Raw genomic sequence first — 19048 nt, forward strand, 5'->3', positions numbered from 1 at the left:
ATAGTTAATTACTGGTCATAGCTAATTACTGATCTTACTTCGATAAATCGTCCGATTGTTCCTATGGCAGCTATATATATATGTATATATAGTCCACCGATTCACCATGCTCCGATTTATATAAAGATACAATTTTATAGAAAAATAACTCCATAGTTTCATTTAAATAGCTTGTTTTAAATTTGTTCCAAAACAAATCTCGCACATGTTTATGATTCCCAACTGCTTCTAACCTCCCCGGAACGAAGTGACTGCTGCCGGCCACGTCTCAGGTATGTGTTGTGTTTCAAAAGTTGCAAGTCATTGTTTATTAGTGTTCAATGTTAGTAAATGATCATACATACATACATACTTACTGGTCATAGATGCTTACTGATCATAGTTACTCACTGGTCATAGATACTTAGTGTTCATTGATACTTACTGATCATAGTTACTTATTGAACATAGTTACTTAGTGTTCAGAGTTACTTAATGCTCATAGTTAATTACTGGTCATAGCTAATTACTGATCTTACTTCGATAAATCGTCCGATTGTTCCTATGGCAGCTATATATATATGTATATATAGTCCACCGATTCACCATGCTCCGATTTATATAAAGATACAATTTTATAGAAAAATAACTCCATAGTTTCATTTAAATAGCTTGTTTTAAATTTGTTCCAAAACAAATCTCGCACATGTTTATGATTCCCAACTGCTTCTAACCTCCCCGGAACGAAGTGACTGCTGCCGGCCACGTCTCAGGTATGTGTTGTGTTTCAAAAGTTGCAAGTCATTGTTTATTAGTGTTCAATGTTAGTAAGTGATCATACATACATACATACTTAATGGTCATAGATGCTTACTGATCATAGTTACTCACTGGTCATAGATACTTAGTGTTCATTGATACTTACTGATCATAGTTACTTATTGAACATAGTTACTTAGTGTTCAGAGTTACTTAATGCTCATAGTTAATTACTGGTCATAGCTAATTACTGATCTTACTTCGATAAGTCGTCCGATTGTTCCTATGGCAGCTATATATATATGTATATATAGTCCACCGATTCACCATGCTCCGATTTATATAAAGATACAATTTTATAGAAAAATAACTCCATAGTTTCATTTAAATAGCTTGTTTTAAATTTGTTCCAAAACAAATCTCGCACATGTTTATGATTCCCAACTGCTTCTAACCTCCCCGGAACGAAGTGACTGCTGCCGGCCACGTCTCAGGTATGTGTTGTGTTTCAAAAGTTGCAAGTCATTGTTTATTAGTGTTCGAAGTTAGTAACTGATCATACATACATACTTACTGGTCATAGAGAATTACTGATTAAAGTTAATTACTGACCATCGTTACTTACTGTTCATAGATACTTAGGGTTCAGATAATTACTGGTCATAGGTAATTACTGATCTTAGTTTTATAAATCGTCCGATTGTTCCTATGGCAGCTATATATGTATATATATAGTCCACCAATTCTCCATGCTCCGATTTATATACTAGTACAATTTTATAGAAAAATAACTCCATAGTTTCATTTAAATAGCTTGTTTTAAATTTGTTCCAAAACAAATCTCGCACATGTTTATGATTCCCAACTGCTTCTAACCTCCCCGGAACGAAGTGACTGCTGCCGGCCACGTCTCAGGTATGTGTTGTGTTTCAAAAGTTGCAAGTCATTGTTTATTAGTGTTCAATGTTACTAACTGATCATACATACATACATACTTACTGGTCATAGATGCTTACTGATCATAGTTACTCACTGGTCATAGATACTTAGTGTTCATTGATACTTACTGATCATAGTTACTTATTGAACATAGTTACTTAGTGTTCAGAGTTACTTAATGCTCATAGTTAATTACTGGTCATAGCTAATTACTGATCTTACTTCGATAAATCGTCCGATTGTTCCTATGGCAGCTATATATATATGTATATATAGTCCACCGATTCACCATGCTCCGATTTATATAAAGATACAATTTTATAGAAAAATAACTCCATAGTTTCATTTAAATAGCTTGTTTTAAATTTGTTCCAAAACAAATCTCGCACATGTTTATGATTCCCAACTGCTTCTAACCTCCCCGGAACGAAGTGACTGCTGCCGGCCACGTCTCAGGTATGTGTTGTGTTTCAAAAGTTGCAAGTCATTGTTTATTAGTGTTCGAAGTTAGTAACTGATCATACATACATACTTACTGGTCATAGAGAATTACTGATTAAAGTTAATTACTGACCATCGTTACTTACTGTTCATAGATACTTAGGGTTCAGAGTTACTTACTGCTCATAGTTAATTACTGGTCATAGCTAATTACTGATCTTAGTTTTATAAATCGTCCGATTGTTCCTATGGCAGCTATATATATGTATATATATAGTCCACCAATTCTCCATGCTCCGATTTATATACTAGTACAATTTTATAGAAAAATAACTCCATAGTTTCATTTAAATAGCTTTAAATTTGTTCCAAAACAAATCTCGCACATGTTTATGATTCCCAACTGCTTCTAACCTCCCCGGAACGAAGTGACTGCTGCCGGCCACGTCTCAGGTATGTGTTGTGTTTCAAAAGTTGCAAGTCATTGTTTATTAGTGTTCAATGTTACTAACTGATCATACATACATACATACTTACTGGTCATAGATGCTTACTGATCATAGTTACTCACTGGTCATAGATACTTAGTGTTCATTTATACTTACTGATCATAGTTACTTATTGAACATAGTTACTTAGTGTTCAGAGTTACTTAATGCTCATAGTTAATTACTGGTCATAGCTAATTACTGATCTTACTTCGATAAGTCGTCCGATTGTTCCTATGGCAGCTATATATATATGTATATATAGTCCACCGATTCACCATGCTCCGATTTATATAAAGATACAATTTTATAGAAAAATAACTCCATAGTTTCATTTAAATAGCTTGTTTTAAATTTGTTCCAAAACAAATCTCGCACATGTTTATGATTCCCAACTGCTTCTAACCTCCCCGGAACGAAGTGACTGCTGCCGGCCACGTCTCAGGTATGTGTTGTGTTTCAAAAGTTGCAAGTCATTGTTTATTAGTGTTCGAAGTTAGTAACTGATCATACATACATACTTACTGGTCATAGAGAATTACTGATTAAAGTTAATTACTGACCATCGTTACTTACTGTTCATAGATACTTAGGGTTCAGAGTTACTTACTGCTCATAGTTAATTACTGGTCATAGCTAATTACTGATCTTAGTTTTATAAATCGTCCGATTGTTCCTATGGCAGCTATATATATGTATATATATAGTCCACCAATTCTCCATGCTCCGATTTATATACTAGTACAATTTTATAGAAAAATAACTCCATAGTTTCATTTAAATAGCTTGTTTTAAATTTGTTCCAAAACAAATCTCGCACATGTTTATGATTCCCAACTGCTTCTAACCTCCCCGGAACGAAGTGACTGCTGCCGGCCACGTCTCAGGTATGTGTTGTGTTTCAAAAGTTGCAAGTCATTGTTTATTAGTGTTCGAAGTTAGTAACTGATCATACATACATACTTACTGGTCACAGAGAATTACTGATTAAAGTTAATTACTGACCATCGTTACTTACTGTTCATAGATACTTAGGGTTCAGAGTTACTTACTGCTCATAGTTAATTACTGGTCATAGCTAATTACTGATCTTAGTTTTATAAATCGTCCGATTGTTCCTATGGCAGCTATATATATGTATATATATAGTCCACCAATTCTCCATGCTCCGATTTATATACTAGTACAATTTTATAGAAAAATAACTCCATAGTTTCATTTAAATAGCTTGTTTTAAATTTGTTCCAAAACAAATCTCGCACATGTTTATGATTCCCAACTGTTTCTAACCTCCCCGGAACGAAGTGACTGCTGCCGGCCACGTCTCAGGTATGTGTTGTGTTTCAAAAGTTGCAAGTCATTGTTTATTAGTGTTCAATGTTACTAACTGATCATACATACATACATACTTACTGGTCATAGATGCTTACTGATCATAGTTACTCACTGGTCATAGATACTTAGTGTTCATTGATACTTACTGATCATAGTTACTTATTGAACATAGTTACTTAGTGTTCAGAGTTACTTAATGCTCATAGTTAATTACTGGTCATAGCTAATTACTGATCTTACTTCGATAAGTCGTCCGATTGTTCCTATGGCAGCTATATATATATGTATATATAGTCCACCGATTCACCATGCTCCGATTTATATAAAGATACAATTTTATAGAAAAATAACTCCATAGTTTCATTTAAATAGCTTGTTTTAAATTTGTTCCAAAACAAATCTCGCACATGTTTATGATTCCCAACTGCTTCTAACCTCCCCGGAACGAAGTGACTGCTGCCGGCCACGTCTCAGGTATGTGTTGTGTTTCAAAAGTTGCAAGTCATTGTTTATTAGTGTTCGAAGTTAGTAACTGATCATACATACATACTTACTGGTCATAGAGAATTACTGATTAAAGTTAATTACTGACCATCGTTACTTACTGTTCATAGATACTTAGGGTTCAGAGTTACTTAATATTAATTCATATCTACTGATTGTAGTTTCATACTGGTCATCATCAAACAAATCTTTCTAGGTACGTGGAAAGAAACCAAGCTTTGTTATGATAGATTTACGATACAATCCTGTAAACCGATTGCAAACTGAAAGGATATAATTTTGGCCTTCCGAAGTTGATTAGATTTCTTGTTAAATTATGACATATTGGTGCGGATTTTGGAAGCCTCAAAAAAGGTGGTATTTGTATTATAAACTTAAAATTCGATACGTGCTTCATGATCACCGGAATAACCAAGGTGGATCCTGATCCTCCTTCTGGTAAATGCGCTAATGCGTTGCAATCGGCAGTTTTTGCGAAAACCAAAATGTGGGCAATGTCAAAATATTGATGCAGCGACCTCTCTGTCCTTGGGGGATGGTAAAAGGTATGAGGCATAAGTTACTTACAGAGAGAGAAAATCAGCGACATTACTAAAATTGGAATTAAAGCTCTTACGTCTTTGCAGAAGCCTTCTCAGTAGATTCTTTACAAGTTGTGGATTTAAATGAATGGCTCTACTGCGTGGCAAGATGGCTAAATTTTGTAATACCCTGCAAGAGTATTCAATCTTCTAAAGGCACCTAGTTGTGGGGTTTTATTTTAATTCTTTACAACGATATTTTGGTATGTGGTGTTTTATCCCTGTGTATAAGCTGTTCGTATTTGTTAGCATTATGCTGATCGGAGGCGATCGCTGACCCTCGCCCTGCTCTGATCACTTAAGTCGACACCTCATTTCGCTGGTCGATTTGTATTGCGATTAATCGGATTTTGGTTCGGACCGAGGCCGTGACAAATGCAAATGCTATTGTGCCAGAATCACTGGCAGTTCATCGCGGAATAATGGAGGAATTCTCGCCCCGTCATGCCTCACTCCTTTCTTGGGTTTCGGCAGCTCTTTTAGTGTTTGTGCCTTTTTTTGGCATTGGGAGTCGGCTTTCACTTTTGGTCTTTTTTTCGGCAATGTAATGCAATTTTCCGTTCGATTTTCCTCTCGATTTTCCGTTCGATTAACAAGCATCCGATTACGGAACGGAAGTCCTTTCGTTTTCCTTCGCGGTGCGTATCCTGTTGCCAAACACGATTAATGAACCCGTTCGGAGGAGAGAAAACCAAGGGAAAAGAGCATGCACCTCGGCTCTGTTTTGGCCATTGTCTTTTATTTTTCGCTCTAGGCAAATAGCTGAGTTTTTTTTACGACCTTCTACCTGCCTGGATCTTGGGCCAACATCCTCGTCGGCGGTAATCCAATCCAGCGTCTCGGGGCTAACTATCTATTCCGGATGTTTGTGCACATTCATTCCGCTTTTTATGGCGGAATCCTTTCGGCATTGTGAATTTTGTAGCAAGGACATGCGTATGTCCTTCATGCGTGACACTCGGGCCTCATTGTGGCCCTTTGATGACCACCGCCGACCGCATCTCCCACTGATCTCGCCCATAAAATTGTGGTTTTTATAAGACGTTTTCTTTGTCAATAGAGGCGAGCATCGAATTACCATTTATTTGGCATGTGCTAGGTAGAAGGGACTTTTGCGGGACTTTAAACATGTTTACTAAGTTGGTTAAGTTACTTTTATTTGGCAATCATTTTTCTAGGGGAAACTCTTCAGTGCTCTGTAAAAAGGCCTTCTTGCATTGATTATTGAGCTGTTTCCGGGATGTCCTTCTAGTAAACGGACCCCACACCTTGCAGCATTATTGTCAGGCTCAAGTTCAAAGAGCTCGGAGTATTGTTGGGCCAAACAGAGAGGACATCTCAATCAATTCAATGCAAAACTGGAACTGGGCTTCCTGGAGATCTCTCCAGGCCTTTGGCCAACAGAGCCTGTCAAAATTGTGCGAGTCACACAATCGATGATGACTCAATGGTGCCTGGTGCTCTTGATCCCAAAAGGAGTCCTGAGACACAAATAGAAATAGATGCACGTGGCCACCCTGGAGTGCCAGGAGTCAAAACACAGGGCTACGGGGAATACAGGGTATTATTCTATATACATATATTCAGGAACTGCATGTTGTGGACCCTCGTGGAGGCAGCCGGTGACGGTGTCCTGGAAAACATGTGCAGACAGTCCTTGTTGGAGCACTTTCAATTAGGGAAAGCCTAGGCAGCCAACACATGTCGTCCTTATGCCTTTCATTTGGAGCTGCTGCACTCGCCGGAGAATTGCTATTATGTTTTCATTTTACTCAAGGACGCAATATGGCAGCAGGTCGCGAGTCCTGAATGAAATTAACTCGGGTCTGTCAGCCGCAGGATCATCTCCGGACAAGGGGCGGGGGTCTTACGCTTCCAGAAAGTGTTACTCAGAGAGTGTAGTCCAGGATTAAGTGCTTAACCGTCTTAGCCACAACGCGGACACTTAAGTGCCTTTATTGTGGCCTAAAGTGGGTCCACTTCAGACAACAATCAAAGTACAAATCTCTTGAAAATGCTGACCAGAAAAACTGCTTAAGTTCAAATAGAGATCCTGCGGCTTTTGTTGAGGTCAAGGGACTTTCTAAAACTGGGTTAGGAATCAGAGCACGAAACCTGAATGAACCCAAGATCCTGAATCGGCGAATCTGCAGGCACTCGAGAATGTGCTCAAATCCTTTAAATCCTTAACTATGGTAAGCTGAATGAGTAGTCTTAAAGGTATAGAAACTAAGATAAACTGATTGAATCCTTTGAAAACTAAGAACTTGAATGAATTCGGAAAATAAGTAACCTAAATTTGTGATAAAATCTCGTCGAGTTCCAGATGATATTATTTGTATCCTGGAAGACTGAGTTCGTGGCTGAATATTGGTAATCGGATCGGAAGCCGAATCAGGATCAGGGAAACCCCCGACCCATGCGCATGCGCACACGCTCTCTGTTATGTCCCGTTGCACTAATAATGAGTTATTACACCCAATGATTTATGAATATTCAAGAGAGTGACATGTGCCCGCAAAGGGGCATAACGGGAAAGGGAATCAAAGAGCGAAACCGAACCCGAACCCGAACCCGGACAAGGATCCAAAGACCAGCGAAAGGGGATTTCATCTGCTGCTCAAGCCTTTCCTACCGCTAAATCGCAACGGGTCTTCAGTCCGAAATTCGATCGATCGCACTAGGATTATATATACATATATATTTAATAATCATAACGGTGTTTCGAGCACATTTTCACTGCTAACGAAGAACGGGGCACCCACCACAAAAAGAAGAAAATAAAAAAGAAGGTAGGAAAACGCACCTTTGCACCTGGATCAAGAAATGGGAAACTGCCGAAGGACAGGCATTGGTGCACGGAGAAAAAAAAGAATGAGGTTTTATATTTTAATTAGTAGAAAGGAAAACGTTGTTACCGAGATTGTTATATTGCTAAAAATACGCAGCTACTTGGTATTCCAATATTAGTCAGAAGTTTGGAAATTTCTTAAATTAGTGATTTAATCATAATACACATATATATATGTATGTTTCAATCTGTTATTTTAATTTATTACTTATTGCATTTTAGTGGTCCTTTTTTCTTTGTGTGTAGGATCGGTCGAGGGACACACTCGTATTACTCAACGTCTGGGATCCGCAGATGCACTTTTCCGACAGATCCCGTTTGGCACAGGCCATCTCTCCTGTTAATGGCCAAACGATTTTCAATTGATTTTCCCATTGTATTTATTTTTTTTCCGCATCGTCCTCGTCTTGGATAATTTTGCATCATTTTTATTCTCTTTGGATTGGCGCGTTTTTCTCGGGTTTCTTCCCATTTCTGTCCTGTCTCCTTGCAGCTGTCCAAATCGGCAGAGAGGGTGACGTGAGAGGGGGAAGAGACACGTTGGCACAGGACAATAAGGTCCTGCATACAATTAGCCAAGAGATTCTAGCGCCAAGCCAGCGTGAGGGTGAGAAAAGAGCCTCTAAATAATGGGAGTCAATATTTTCTTTTTTGTTGCCAACTTTTAATGCCAATACCTAGGCTTATATACCTAGATCTTAAGGATCTATTTTTAAATGAAAAGGAAAGAAATATTCTAGAAAATTAAAAAGAGAATGAAATAAAAGAATGCAAGAGATTATTGCTAGTTTTATATTTATTATGCCCTTGCAGTGTATGTATCATAATGTTGGCTAGAACTTTGTAATGCAGTCAAGGATATATATATTCTTTATCAGCATCAACAGACGAGTGAGATGAATGCAAAATAAAATTAATTAATATATATATATATACATAAATATTCCATACCCATTTTCAAAACCCTTTAATGCAAATTTCAACACTTTTATTTGAACTAATCGATCAAGGATTTGTCGGAGAAGGACACCTCAGTCATCCGTTTGCTCTGCGGTTACCCCTTTCTAAATCTCTAAATACTCTGCCTCCTTTGCTGCATTTTTAATTAGTTCTGTCATTAGGAGGTCGGCACTTGCAGCAGCATAATTCCGATCCGGTTTTTCCATTCCCACGTTACAGGGTTACATACATAACATAGTGATCCTGTATTTTCCGTCTCCGTTTTTCCGTTCTCTCTTCCCCCTTGGGCGCACTGGTATTTATCAGGACACGGACATGAGGCTTATTTGAATATCAGGCAGTGAAGCGGAGTGCCTCGCAGGACCTTTCCCAGTCCCGTATGCAAATCCATAAAACATATACCATACCATACCATATACCATACGATCTCTATCCTATCCCTTGCATGCTTGGACGCTTACGAAAATGAATATGATACGCCGATTCCCTTGCTTGCTGCTGTTAGTCCTCTGTTTTCGGTTATTTTTTTCGTTTTTATTCAGATCAGATCCGAACCGATGAGTGTGCATGTTTGGAAGCCATTAGTCGAAACTCAATATATGTTCTTATATATGTACATATGTATGTATAAATGGTGTGCAAAACCGTAAGGATATCAGAGATCAAAGGTAAGGTATGGGAAAACATATACAAATTTTAAATATCGTAAATGTTGCATTTAATAGAATCGTTCAGAAATACATTATTTAATTTACATGTATTTTTCCCCATTAAGAACGTGTTTAAAGCTAAGTGTTTCAATTATTCTCCTATATTTCGATTTATAGGAACGTAAAAATATCAATTGACACATTATCGGATCAATCTTTATAAGGGAACTTAAACCTATTTTTAAATAGAGATCTTTAAATCCAAATATAATAATATATTTAAAGCATAGACTTAATAATTGGCTGCCTTAATACATGGTTTCAATTTGGCAAGAACTTGCCTTCGCATTATGTTTTCATATCGTAGGCAAATTTTATCTAGGAATTTCTATGCAATGCAACGACAACTCCAAGAAATAACAACTCCAACAACAAACAATAAATCCAATTTAGCGAGTTCCCCATACAAATTCCTAAAATACTTGATTTTATCTACCAGGCGAACAGAACATTCAGCAAGCAGCTATTCCCCTGATGCAAATGCTCCAAAGTAACGGTTCTTAAAAGTTGGGAACGTAAAGATCGTGTCTGATTGGTCTAATCAGATGTAAACAAAGGGCGGCCATTAATTCAAAGTACTAAGTAACGGATCTTAGAAGAGATGAACTTGAAAAAAGGCTCTGATTGGTCAATTATTTGCATTTGGAAAGTTGAAAAGCGCCGTTATAAAATGGCATTATCTCAATACCCTTGCCGTGTAAATCACTGGAAACCAAACTGGAAAACGCCAAAACACCGTTATAAGCAACGCTTGGTGTTGTGCTGCTGAGCTGCTGCCAGCCGATTATGATTGCCTGGTGTAATGTGAGAAATTTAAGAATCAGGCTGATTAAATGAAAACCTGTGGGGGGCTATGCAGATTTGTTTATTTTAATGAAAACTGACATGGAACGATTCCCGAATTAAAATAAATGATTTTATTACTTAGTTATAAGATTTTTAGACTTTGATTTTCCGGATAAAAATATTGAAATATCGAATCAAAATATGCAAATATTTTAAGTTTAGTTATGATCAATTATTTAATTACAAACTACGGCTTCTTGCCCCAAAAATAAATATAATAATAGATAGAACTTTTCACACCAATGAACACTGATTTTGATTTGATTTTTTAGCACTTTGCATATATTTATATATAGTACATAGTATATAGTATATATTACCTTAAATCAATTAAACATTCGCACAATTAGGTCTATGAAAAAAAAAGTTGTAACCTTAACTAGGCGGAGGAGCTGCCACTACTAATGGGGGAACAAGGACGACTACGAACTAGGACTGGCTCAACATTTAGCTCTTTATTAGGTCAACTATTTGGGGGAGGACAGTGGAGGTCAGGAAGAAGATTCTCACTAGATGATTCTCTCGCTCTATCTATCTCGGCTATTTACATTTACACAATGACTCGGTCAAGGCTTGGGTTTGCTTGCAAAAAAAAATATTAATATAAATATATATAAATTTAAATATATAAGAAGAGTTTGACTTTTATAGAAGCACGGCGGAGGTGTCGCCGTTGGTGAGATTGGAAGTGGAAACGGGACCGCCGTCCGACTTGGGGGTGTGCGCCTCCCACCAATCGATGGCATCGATCATGCTCTCATCCGAGAGGCAGCCGCCGCCGGAGGCGCCGGGTCCGGCCTGATCCTGGTGCTGCAGGATGTCGCTGAACTCCTTCTTGAAGCCGGGCAGCACTACGTTGTCGTAGAAGCTGACCGGCTCCTGGTCGTAGAAAGCGGGTAGAATGGGCGAGGATCCCAGAATCTGTGGCTGCTGTTGCTGTCCTTGCTGGCTGTAGGCAACGGGGATTCCTGGCGGGGATTCCTGCTTGAAAAGCAGCTCCTCGGCCACGACGGCAGGTGGCGAGGAGCAGGGACTGCTGACGGGCACCGACGCCACTCCGGCTCCTGCTTCCTGGCTCAGTTCACCCAGCAGCTCGGCTGTGAGCAGCTGGTAGGTGTTGGTGCCCGGTATCCGGATGTACTGCATCCCATTGAGGGTGGTCAGGCTGGGCAGCACATCCATACTCGACCCGGAACCCGAACCAGAACCGGCGCAGGGACTGGGCTCCGTCTCCACGGCAGGTCGGAGCTGCTGCTGCTGCTGCGGCGGTTGGTGCTGCTGGGGCTCCTCCATGTCGTAGTTGCTGAGGGAGTCATCAAAGTGCTCGTCCAACCCATCGAACTCGTCCTTGATGAACATGAAGCTGTCGTCGCCGGAGCCGGAGCTGTTGGCGCAGCGTCCCAGCGGCGGGAAATCGAAGCCCAGCAGCTTCTCCAGACTCCGGATATACTCCACGGCCATGCGCAGGGTCTCCACCTTGGACAGCTTCTTGCTGGCCCCCCGCCCGGCGCCCTGGGCCTCGAAGGCCTCGGACACCTCCTCGGGTATCTTCTCGCGGAGCAGGGCGAATCCGTTGTTCACCTGCTTGACGCGGTTTCGCTCCCGGGCATTCCTTCGCGCCACGGCCTGCGGCAGGGGCAGGCCCTTCCGGCCGGGCGTTCCTCCCACTGCCGCCACCAACATCCCCGATCCCTGGTGCTCCTGCTCTGGCACAAGCCGCTGCTCCACCTGCCGCTGCACCTTGGTCAAGCCCCTTTGGGGCGTCGTCTTTGGCGTCTTCTCGGCCTGCAGTTTCTTCAGCGCGGACTTGCTCCTCTTGGCGGCGGGCAGCGGCTTTTGTTGCTGGTTTTGCTGATTCTGCTGATTCTGCTTGGACTCCCCAAGGGGGCGCTTCCTGGACAGGGGAGTGCAGCCACCGTTGCCATTCGCCGAGGACGCTGCCTGCGCTTGGGCCGCCGCCGCACTCTGGACAGCTCCGAGCATGCCAAAGTCACGGATCTTGCGGATGATCGTGTTCTGATTGGCAATATGCTGCTGCAGGGCATTGGCACCGCTCTCGCTGAGGACATTGTGCACGGTGATCTTGCCGAAGGGCTTGAGAGTGGCCTTGAGTCCTGGTCCCTGTCCTTGGGGGTTCTCCTTGCTCTCACTGGCATTGGCATGGGCTTCGGCATCTGCATTGGTGGGCGGCGAGGGCAAGGCGGCCATGGTAACTCGACGCTTCTGGTTTCCTTTGGCTCCGTTGGCTCCTGTGACTTATCTGGCTGAGCGATGGTTGTTGGGACTGACTGGCTTCCAAAGTCCTTGCTTCAGGACAGCTGCTGGCGTTGTGTGTCGCGTGCCCCGAACTCCGAACTCGAACTGCGGCTGACTCGATGGACTCGATGGCTCAACGGAAGTGACTTCGCTGACTGCTGAAGGTCCTGCCGCCTGCGTCCTTATGTAAAACGTTCGCTCGCTGACTTTTCATCCCCTAGACTGGGGTGTCCTTCCCTGCGATCCTTCCCGGGGATCACACTCACTCGCTCGCACGCACTCACACACACAGCACACACACCTCAGTTTGGAAGTGCGGCTTTTGGGAAAACTAACATCTGATCGATTGGCATAAGGGTGGAATGTGTCTCGGTCTCAGTCTCTCTCTCCCTGTCGCTGTACATGGACTTTATTTATATGGCCCTGTGTTTATATACCGCCCCTCCTTATACATACCATACGTGTGCATAATATGAGGTGAGAGCAGAGGGAGCTTTGGCAGCCCTGGTACCTGAATACCTTGAATACCTGAGTACCCGAGGCAGGGGCAGCCAGCACCTTGGATTCCCACACACGGCCTTGAAGGTCTATGCTCTAAGGATGAAAATTCCAAAAAAGGTTGTCTCTGGTAGCTCCCTCAATTAATCCTTTATCAGTTCCCAGTTGGTATCCAGAACTATCTATGATTACCGAGGACCATCTAGCCCATGTCCTGTGGCATTTCCTAGACATACATGAGGGCTTTTCCTCCTTTCCCAATCCAATCGAAAACAATCAAGGCCTCGGCTTTGTGCAAAATCATTTGCCAATTGTCGAGCTAATTAAGGGAATTAAAGGCGAGAACCGATGATCCTTTGGAATTTGTTCGGCCATAAATCCTAATTAAAATTGACAAGATGCCAGGGGTGAGAAACTGCAGCCTCCGACGGAGAGCGAGAAAAGGATCCTCAAGGAGCTGGTGTGGGAAAGTATTTTTACCTAGACTCCTTCCTAGTTGTTTTAAGCTTGGCAGTCTGAAAACGAGGCTGTGTGAAAACTTGTTTCGTTGCCACAATAAAGTTTTTAGACTCAGCCCTTCAGGTAGTTTCCACCAGACCTGAGGCTGAGTCCCAGCTCCAGTCCGAGCCCTTTTTCGGCGCACATACTGCGAACGGAGTCGCCTTTGTGTGTACTTGCTGCACAATTTATAAACTTGAGTCCACTTGAAGGGTTCAAGGAAACGAGGACTACCGACTACCGGTTTCTTTTCGATCCCCGAGGATCTGCTCCCTGCTCGTCGAGAAAAGGAGTCAACAGTTGTGAGTTCTGAGTTCTGCGTTGTGAGCTGTGAGTACAACCACTGCGAGTCCTTTGTTGTCCTCGAGACTTTGACTCGGTTGCGTCCCACTTTGACGATGCGACTCGCAACGACTTGACACGCCCTACACGGCACGGCGAGACTTCCGATAATTTAGTCTAGAATGTGACAAAAAGATGCAATCCTGAATTAATTTCCAAAATTAATTACATTTTCGGTGTATTCTAATTATGGTCAAAAGCTCAGAACACTGCGAAGGAATCATTTCCGACACTATAAACCATATATATTCTTGATCAGCATCAACAGGCGAATCTTTCTGGGTATAAAAAAGAGAAACTAATTTTTTGGCCATTTTTTAGAAAAATTACAATAGCTCACCTTTGTGCAGCCCAAAACTCTGGATGTTTTAGTAATTAAAAATTATAATAATTAAAAGTTGTATAATCATAATAATAATAATACTTTTTTGGAACCCTAAGGCAACCCCCGATGGAATTATAATTTCTCTGATTCCATCAGGGGGTTGAAAGTGTGTTGAATGCAGCTCTCTTTTAGAACTCGGATCGCGGATAATTCCCTTGTTCTCTCACAAGCACATAGTACATATATAGGAAGAAATAAAGTATATACAAATTATATACATAGATGTATATAGAAGAATCTGTCAAGTTATTAAAGTTCTCAGAGTTGGAATTTAGGTGTTAAATTGTGTACGAAGAAAACACTTTCTTAATTTGATTTAAAGCTCCTGGCATCTTTAGCCTCCCTTCAGGATATATGTACCTTTGGCTTGGCCTACTTCCTGTGTTCAAATCTTGGCTTTCTTTTGTCCTTTTCTCCCTCTACTTTCTTCTGACTTTCATCTCTGGCGGCGGTCTGAGAAAATAAAACAATTTGGGCAAACAAAAACTAATTTCCTTCTATCTTGGGATTGGCATCGCTTCAATGGTTTCCCCCGATTTATTTGCATTTCCAGAACGCATCGATTTCAATGGGAACGAAAAAATATGAAGGGAAAACGAGAAAGGAAGCCAGTTAGCTTCGGTATGCCGAAGTTTGTATACCCTTGAAGATTGCTATAAGACCACTAATAATTACTACAATATAAATTGTATGTTATATATTTTAAAAACTTGTACTTGTGAGAGTATACAGAAGGACAGACGAAGGTTGTTAATGCTGATCAACAACTTATATACTTTATATAGTAGGAAATATCTCAGAGTCTTCTGACTCAAAGTTAACATACCCTGCAAGGGTATAAATATGAATATAGATAATGAGTGAAATTTGAAATGGGAGTGAAAGCGATGAGCAAACAGGAGTCCTGCCGGGAACCTGGGAACCTTACATTCTCTTCTTGCTCGTAAATCAATCAGCCGTTCTTCCAGAGTTTGACTTTGGCTTGGCTTTTCCTTTCCATATTTCCCCTGTAACCGGGGGCAGGCGCCGATTGACTGAGTAGGGGTCCTGAGTCCTGAATCCTGAGTCCTGAGTCCCGAGTCCTGTGTACTTGTCGTCGACTCAAGTGCCCCGATCCGTCGTCAGGATCCTGTCTTCCTTCGTGCGACATCTGTGCGCAGTTGTGCGCTCGTAAATCGTTTCTGTTCTTGTTTTTCCTCCATTCATATATTTTATGTATTTTACATCCTCGGATTTATGAGTGGCGCGGCGGAAACTTGAAGGCGAAAGGACCTCTTGCTGTGGAAGTCCTCGAAATAACTTCAGCGATCAGGCAGTAGCAGCTCACGGGGGATAAGTGAAAGGATCACTCTTGGCGAGGATACTTATGGAAGCAAAACGAAAGGTGGCGAAATTCTGGGGAATATAAATAAGCGAGGAATATCGGATTCATTTATTTAATAATTTTTGTGGAAGCAATCATCAGCTAGATCTGCAAGAAGTTAACAATTACCTCAATGGGATATATTTAATTTAATTTAAGTTGTATGTAAAGTGTATGGATGGATCTCTTGATCTATGATGTTTGGCATGTGCCAAAAGTGTGTTTCAGTTGCGGTTTCGATTCCATTACATTGTGAAAACTGTGCATTTTCCTAAAAAGTCGGACGCAGCTGTAAAATAGTTGGAAATGCTTCCAGCGTTGGGGTGCGTTGGATCGTGCGCACGTGCCTCGTCCTGTACATAATGTACTATGCCATTGTGTCTGCACATAGGGGATCGTGCTCTACCTGGAAACAGGACTCTGGCAGGACGAGTATATATGTACATACATATGTGTATACTATATAGGGACCTGGCATCGAGAGCTGGGCCCCTTGGCGCGCTTTTCGGGGGTTGACAAGCAACTATAAATTACTCTCACCCTCGCTCACTCTCTCTCTCTCTCTCCCGCAGCTTTGACAGCAGATCCTGCTCCCGATCCCGATCCTGATCCTGATCCAATCTGGGCATATAACGCTGCAGGCGAATATGTGCATAAAAGCGGTAACTTTTTTAATAAAACACCATTCAAAATTGGCGAATTGGAAATCGCTGCTGGTGTTATAAAATTACCTAGAGAAGGATGGTGGTATCCTGTGGACTGAGTATCTGACTTTTTGTAGCATACCTTTGGACCTCACTTAGAGAGATTTCGAATTCACAGCGTGCTGGAAGAAATTTCTAAATATTGTGAACTCACAGAATTATACAATTCCTAATAATTACCTAAAATATATTATTTATTATCAGTTTTAAGTGAAAAATTCTCTCTGTGCTCGGAGTTTTTGGCCATAATACAGCGACCGGTTTGGAACGAGGCTCAAGGATCTCCCCCACCTTAGCTCTCCCCTAGTTCTGTCTCTATCTTCCTTTCCCGCTCGCGCTCATTTGTTGTTGTTCTTAAGGTCCTTGTTTTGTGCCCCGTGCTGGGGTCGCTGATCGCCAACGTCATCCTCATCATCCTGATCGTCATCATCCTCATCGTCATCGTCATCATCGTCCTGCCGCGAAAAACATCTGCTCCTGCTGCAGGAATCGCTCAGTAGTCGCCCCCTCTCCTGCTCTGGCTAGCAGGCGCCCGAACAACCCTCGGCAGTTTGTCAATTACAATGTCCACGTAGGTCCTGGTCCTGATCCTGGTCCTGGCGGTGTTCCGACAGGAACAGGATTAGCACGCACTCATATGTAGGTATGCCTGGGTTGGGGGGGTGTTTGCTCTACGGATCTGGTCAGAAGCCAAAAGGCTGCAGGAAAGGAAAATCAGAAGGGGAAGTGGGAGTGCCCTTGCGATTCCCTGGATTTCCATGCAGAATTTAATGTCCTTTTCATAGGCATGTGCCTTTATATTTCAGTCTGGCCCTATGGTTTCTCTTTCATTTTGGTTACTAAAGGTTTATTGAGTCGAGGTATTTAATGGATCTAAAAATGGATAGATTAGATTTATGTATTCTTTTTTAGGTGTGTCGCCAGCGGGTAAAACCTAAAAAAATCATTTCAGATAGTTTATAATCATTATAAATTACTTATTTTAGTAAAGTGTAGAAGGGCATCGGTATGTCGGGTCTACGGCAAACTTCATTATCAACCCCCGTCGAAGGTGGAAATCAAAGTTCCAACCCAATGACTATGATCGACGGTCGGTTGAGTCGGCAGGACTCAACGGGTGAGCAGGGGCAGCAACAGGACAATAGCGAATAATCGGGACTGAAATGAAATCTATTTGAATAAATGATTACTTTGGAAGGGGAAATACAAAAGCTTTCCTGCACAAAGGACACGAAACTTGTTGCCCTGGGTGCGTGGCTGCAAATGGGGTGGCGCCGCAGAGGGTCCTTGATCAAAGGACTCAGGGCCCAGGACTGAGCCGGTCGCAATGCAAATTATGCAAATTACCTGAACACACTTTGGCAAAAAGCCGAAGGCAAACACTCTGCTTTGTATGCCACCAAAAATGTATTACAAAAAGTATACATATATTCACAAACTTTAACTTTTTAATATTTTAAACATACTTAATATTTAGTTTTTTTTCTCCCTTTTACACCTTCGCAGCGTATTAAGTATTAAGTATTAGTCAGAAGCTTGATAAGGATTGATATACTCATATCCGTCACCAAAAACCATTTTAATTCATGATCAGCATCAAAAGCTAATCTTTCTAATTACTACTCTAAGAAATAACAACTCCAACAACAAACAACAAATCCAATTTAGCGAACTCCCCATACAAATTCCTAAAATACTTGATTTTATCTACCAGTCAAACAGAACATTCAGCAAGCAGCTATTCCGCTGATGCAAATGCTCCAAAGTAACGGTTCTTAAAAGTTGGGAACGTAAAGATCATCTCTAATTGGTCTAATCAGATGTAAACAAAGGGCGGCCATTAATTCAAAGTACTAAGTAACGGATCTTAGAAGAGATGAACTTGAAGAAAGGCTCTGATTGGTCTAATCAGATGTAAACAAAGGACGGCCATTAGAATTTGGAATGCTGAAAAGCTCCGTTTTACTTTGGCGTTATCTCAATACCCTTGCCGTGTAAATCACTTGTGCTGCTGGATTGCTGCCATCTCTTTCCGATTCTGTTCGCCTGGTATATCATAAACGTGAAATTGTGAAATTTAAGAATCAGGCTGATTAAATTAAGGCCAGTCGGGGGCAATGCAGATTTATTTATTCTGAAGGAAACTGACATGGAACGATTTCCGAATTAAAATAAATGCTTTTATGGGTTAGTTATAAGTTCTTTCAATTTTAATTTGTCAAAATAAATTTGCATATAAAAATGTAAATAAATATCGGCTAAAAGATTGGTAATATAGTTTTAGTCAGAGTCTTGAAACATTGTGAAGGAGTCATTTCCGACCCAATAAACTATATATATTCTTGATCAGCACAAACAGGCGGATCTTTCTGGGTATAAAATAGAGAAACTAATTTGTTGGCCATTTTTTAGAAAAAATTACAAGGAGTTACATCGTTAAAATTAGCTAAAATTGATAATAATTTAAATTTTTTTACATTTTAAACTGAGTATGCAGATTTGTTAACCTGTTCAAAACTAGCACAGAACTGACTTCCGTATCGATATTAATGCATTTTTGGCTAAGTTATATTAAAGCAGAAAGCGAAGGAAATGCTAATTTAAGGACG

General features: G+C 41.0%; 1 protein-coding gene across 1 annotated transcript; it reads right to left on the reverse strand.

The window, feature by feature from the left end:
* Positions 1 to 11038: 11038 nt before the first annotated feature.
* ase (achaete-scute-like protein asense) lies at positions 11039 to 12601 on the reverse strand. The gene has a single exon (XM_020950977.2). It carries the CDS (start codon positions 12599 to 12601, stop codon positions 11039 to 11041), a length of 1563 nt encoding a protein of 520 aa, XP_020806636.2.
* Between the last annotated feature and the right edge of the window lie 6447 nt (positions 12602 to 19048).

This window comes from Drosophila serrata, unplaced genomic scaffold, assembly GCF_035046125.1.
Source record: "Drosophila serrata isolate PLE 108 unplaced genomic scaffold, ASM3504612v1 contig_378, whole genome shotgun sequence".
NCBI lineage: Eukaryota > Metazoa > Arthropoda > Insecta > Diptera > Drosophilidae > Drosophila > Drosophila serrata.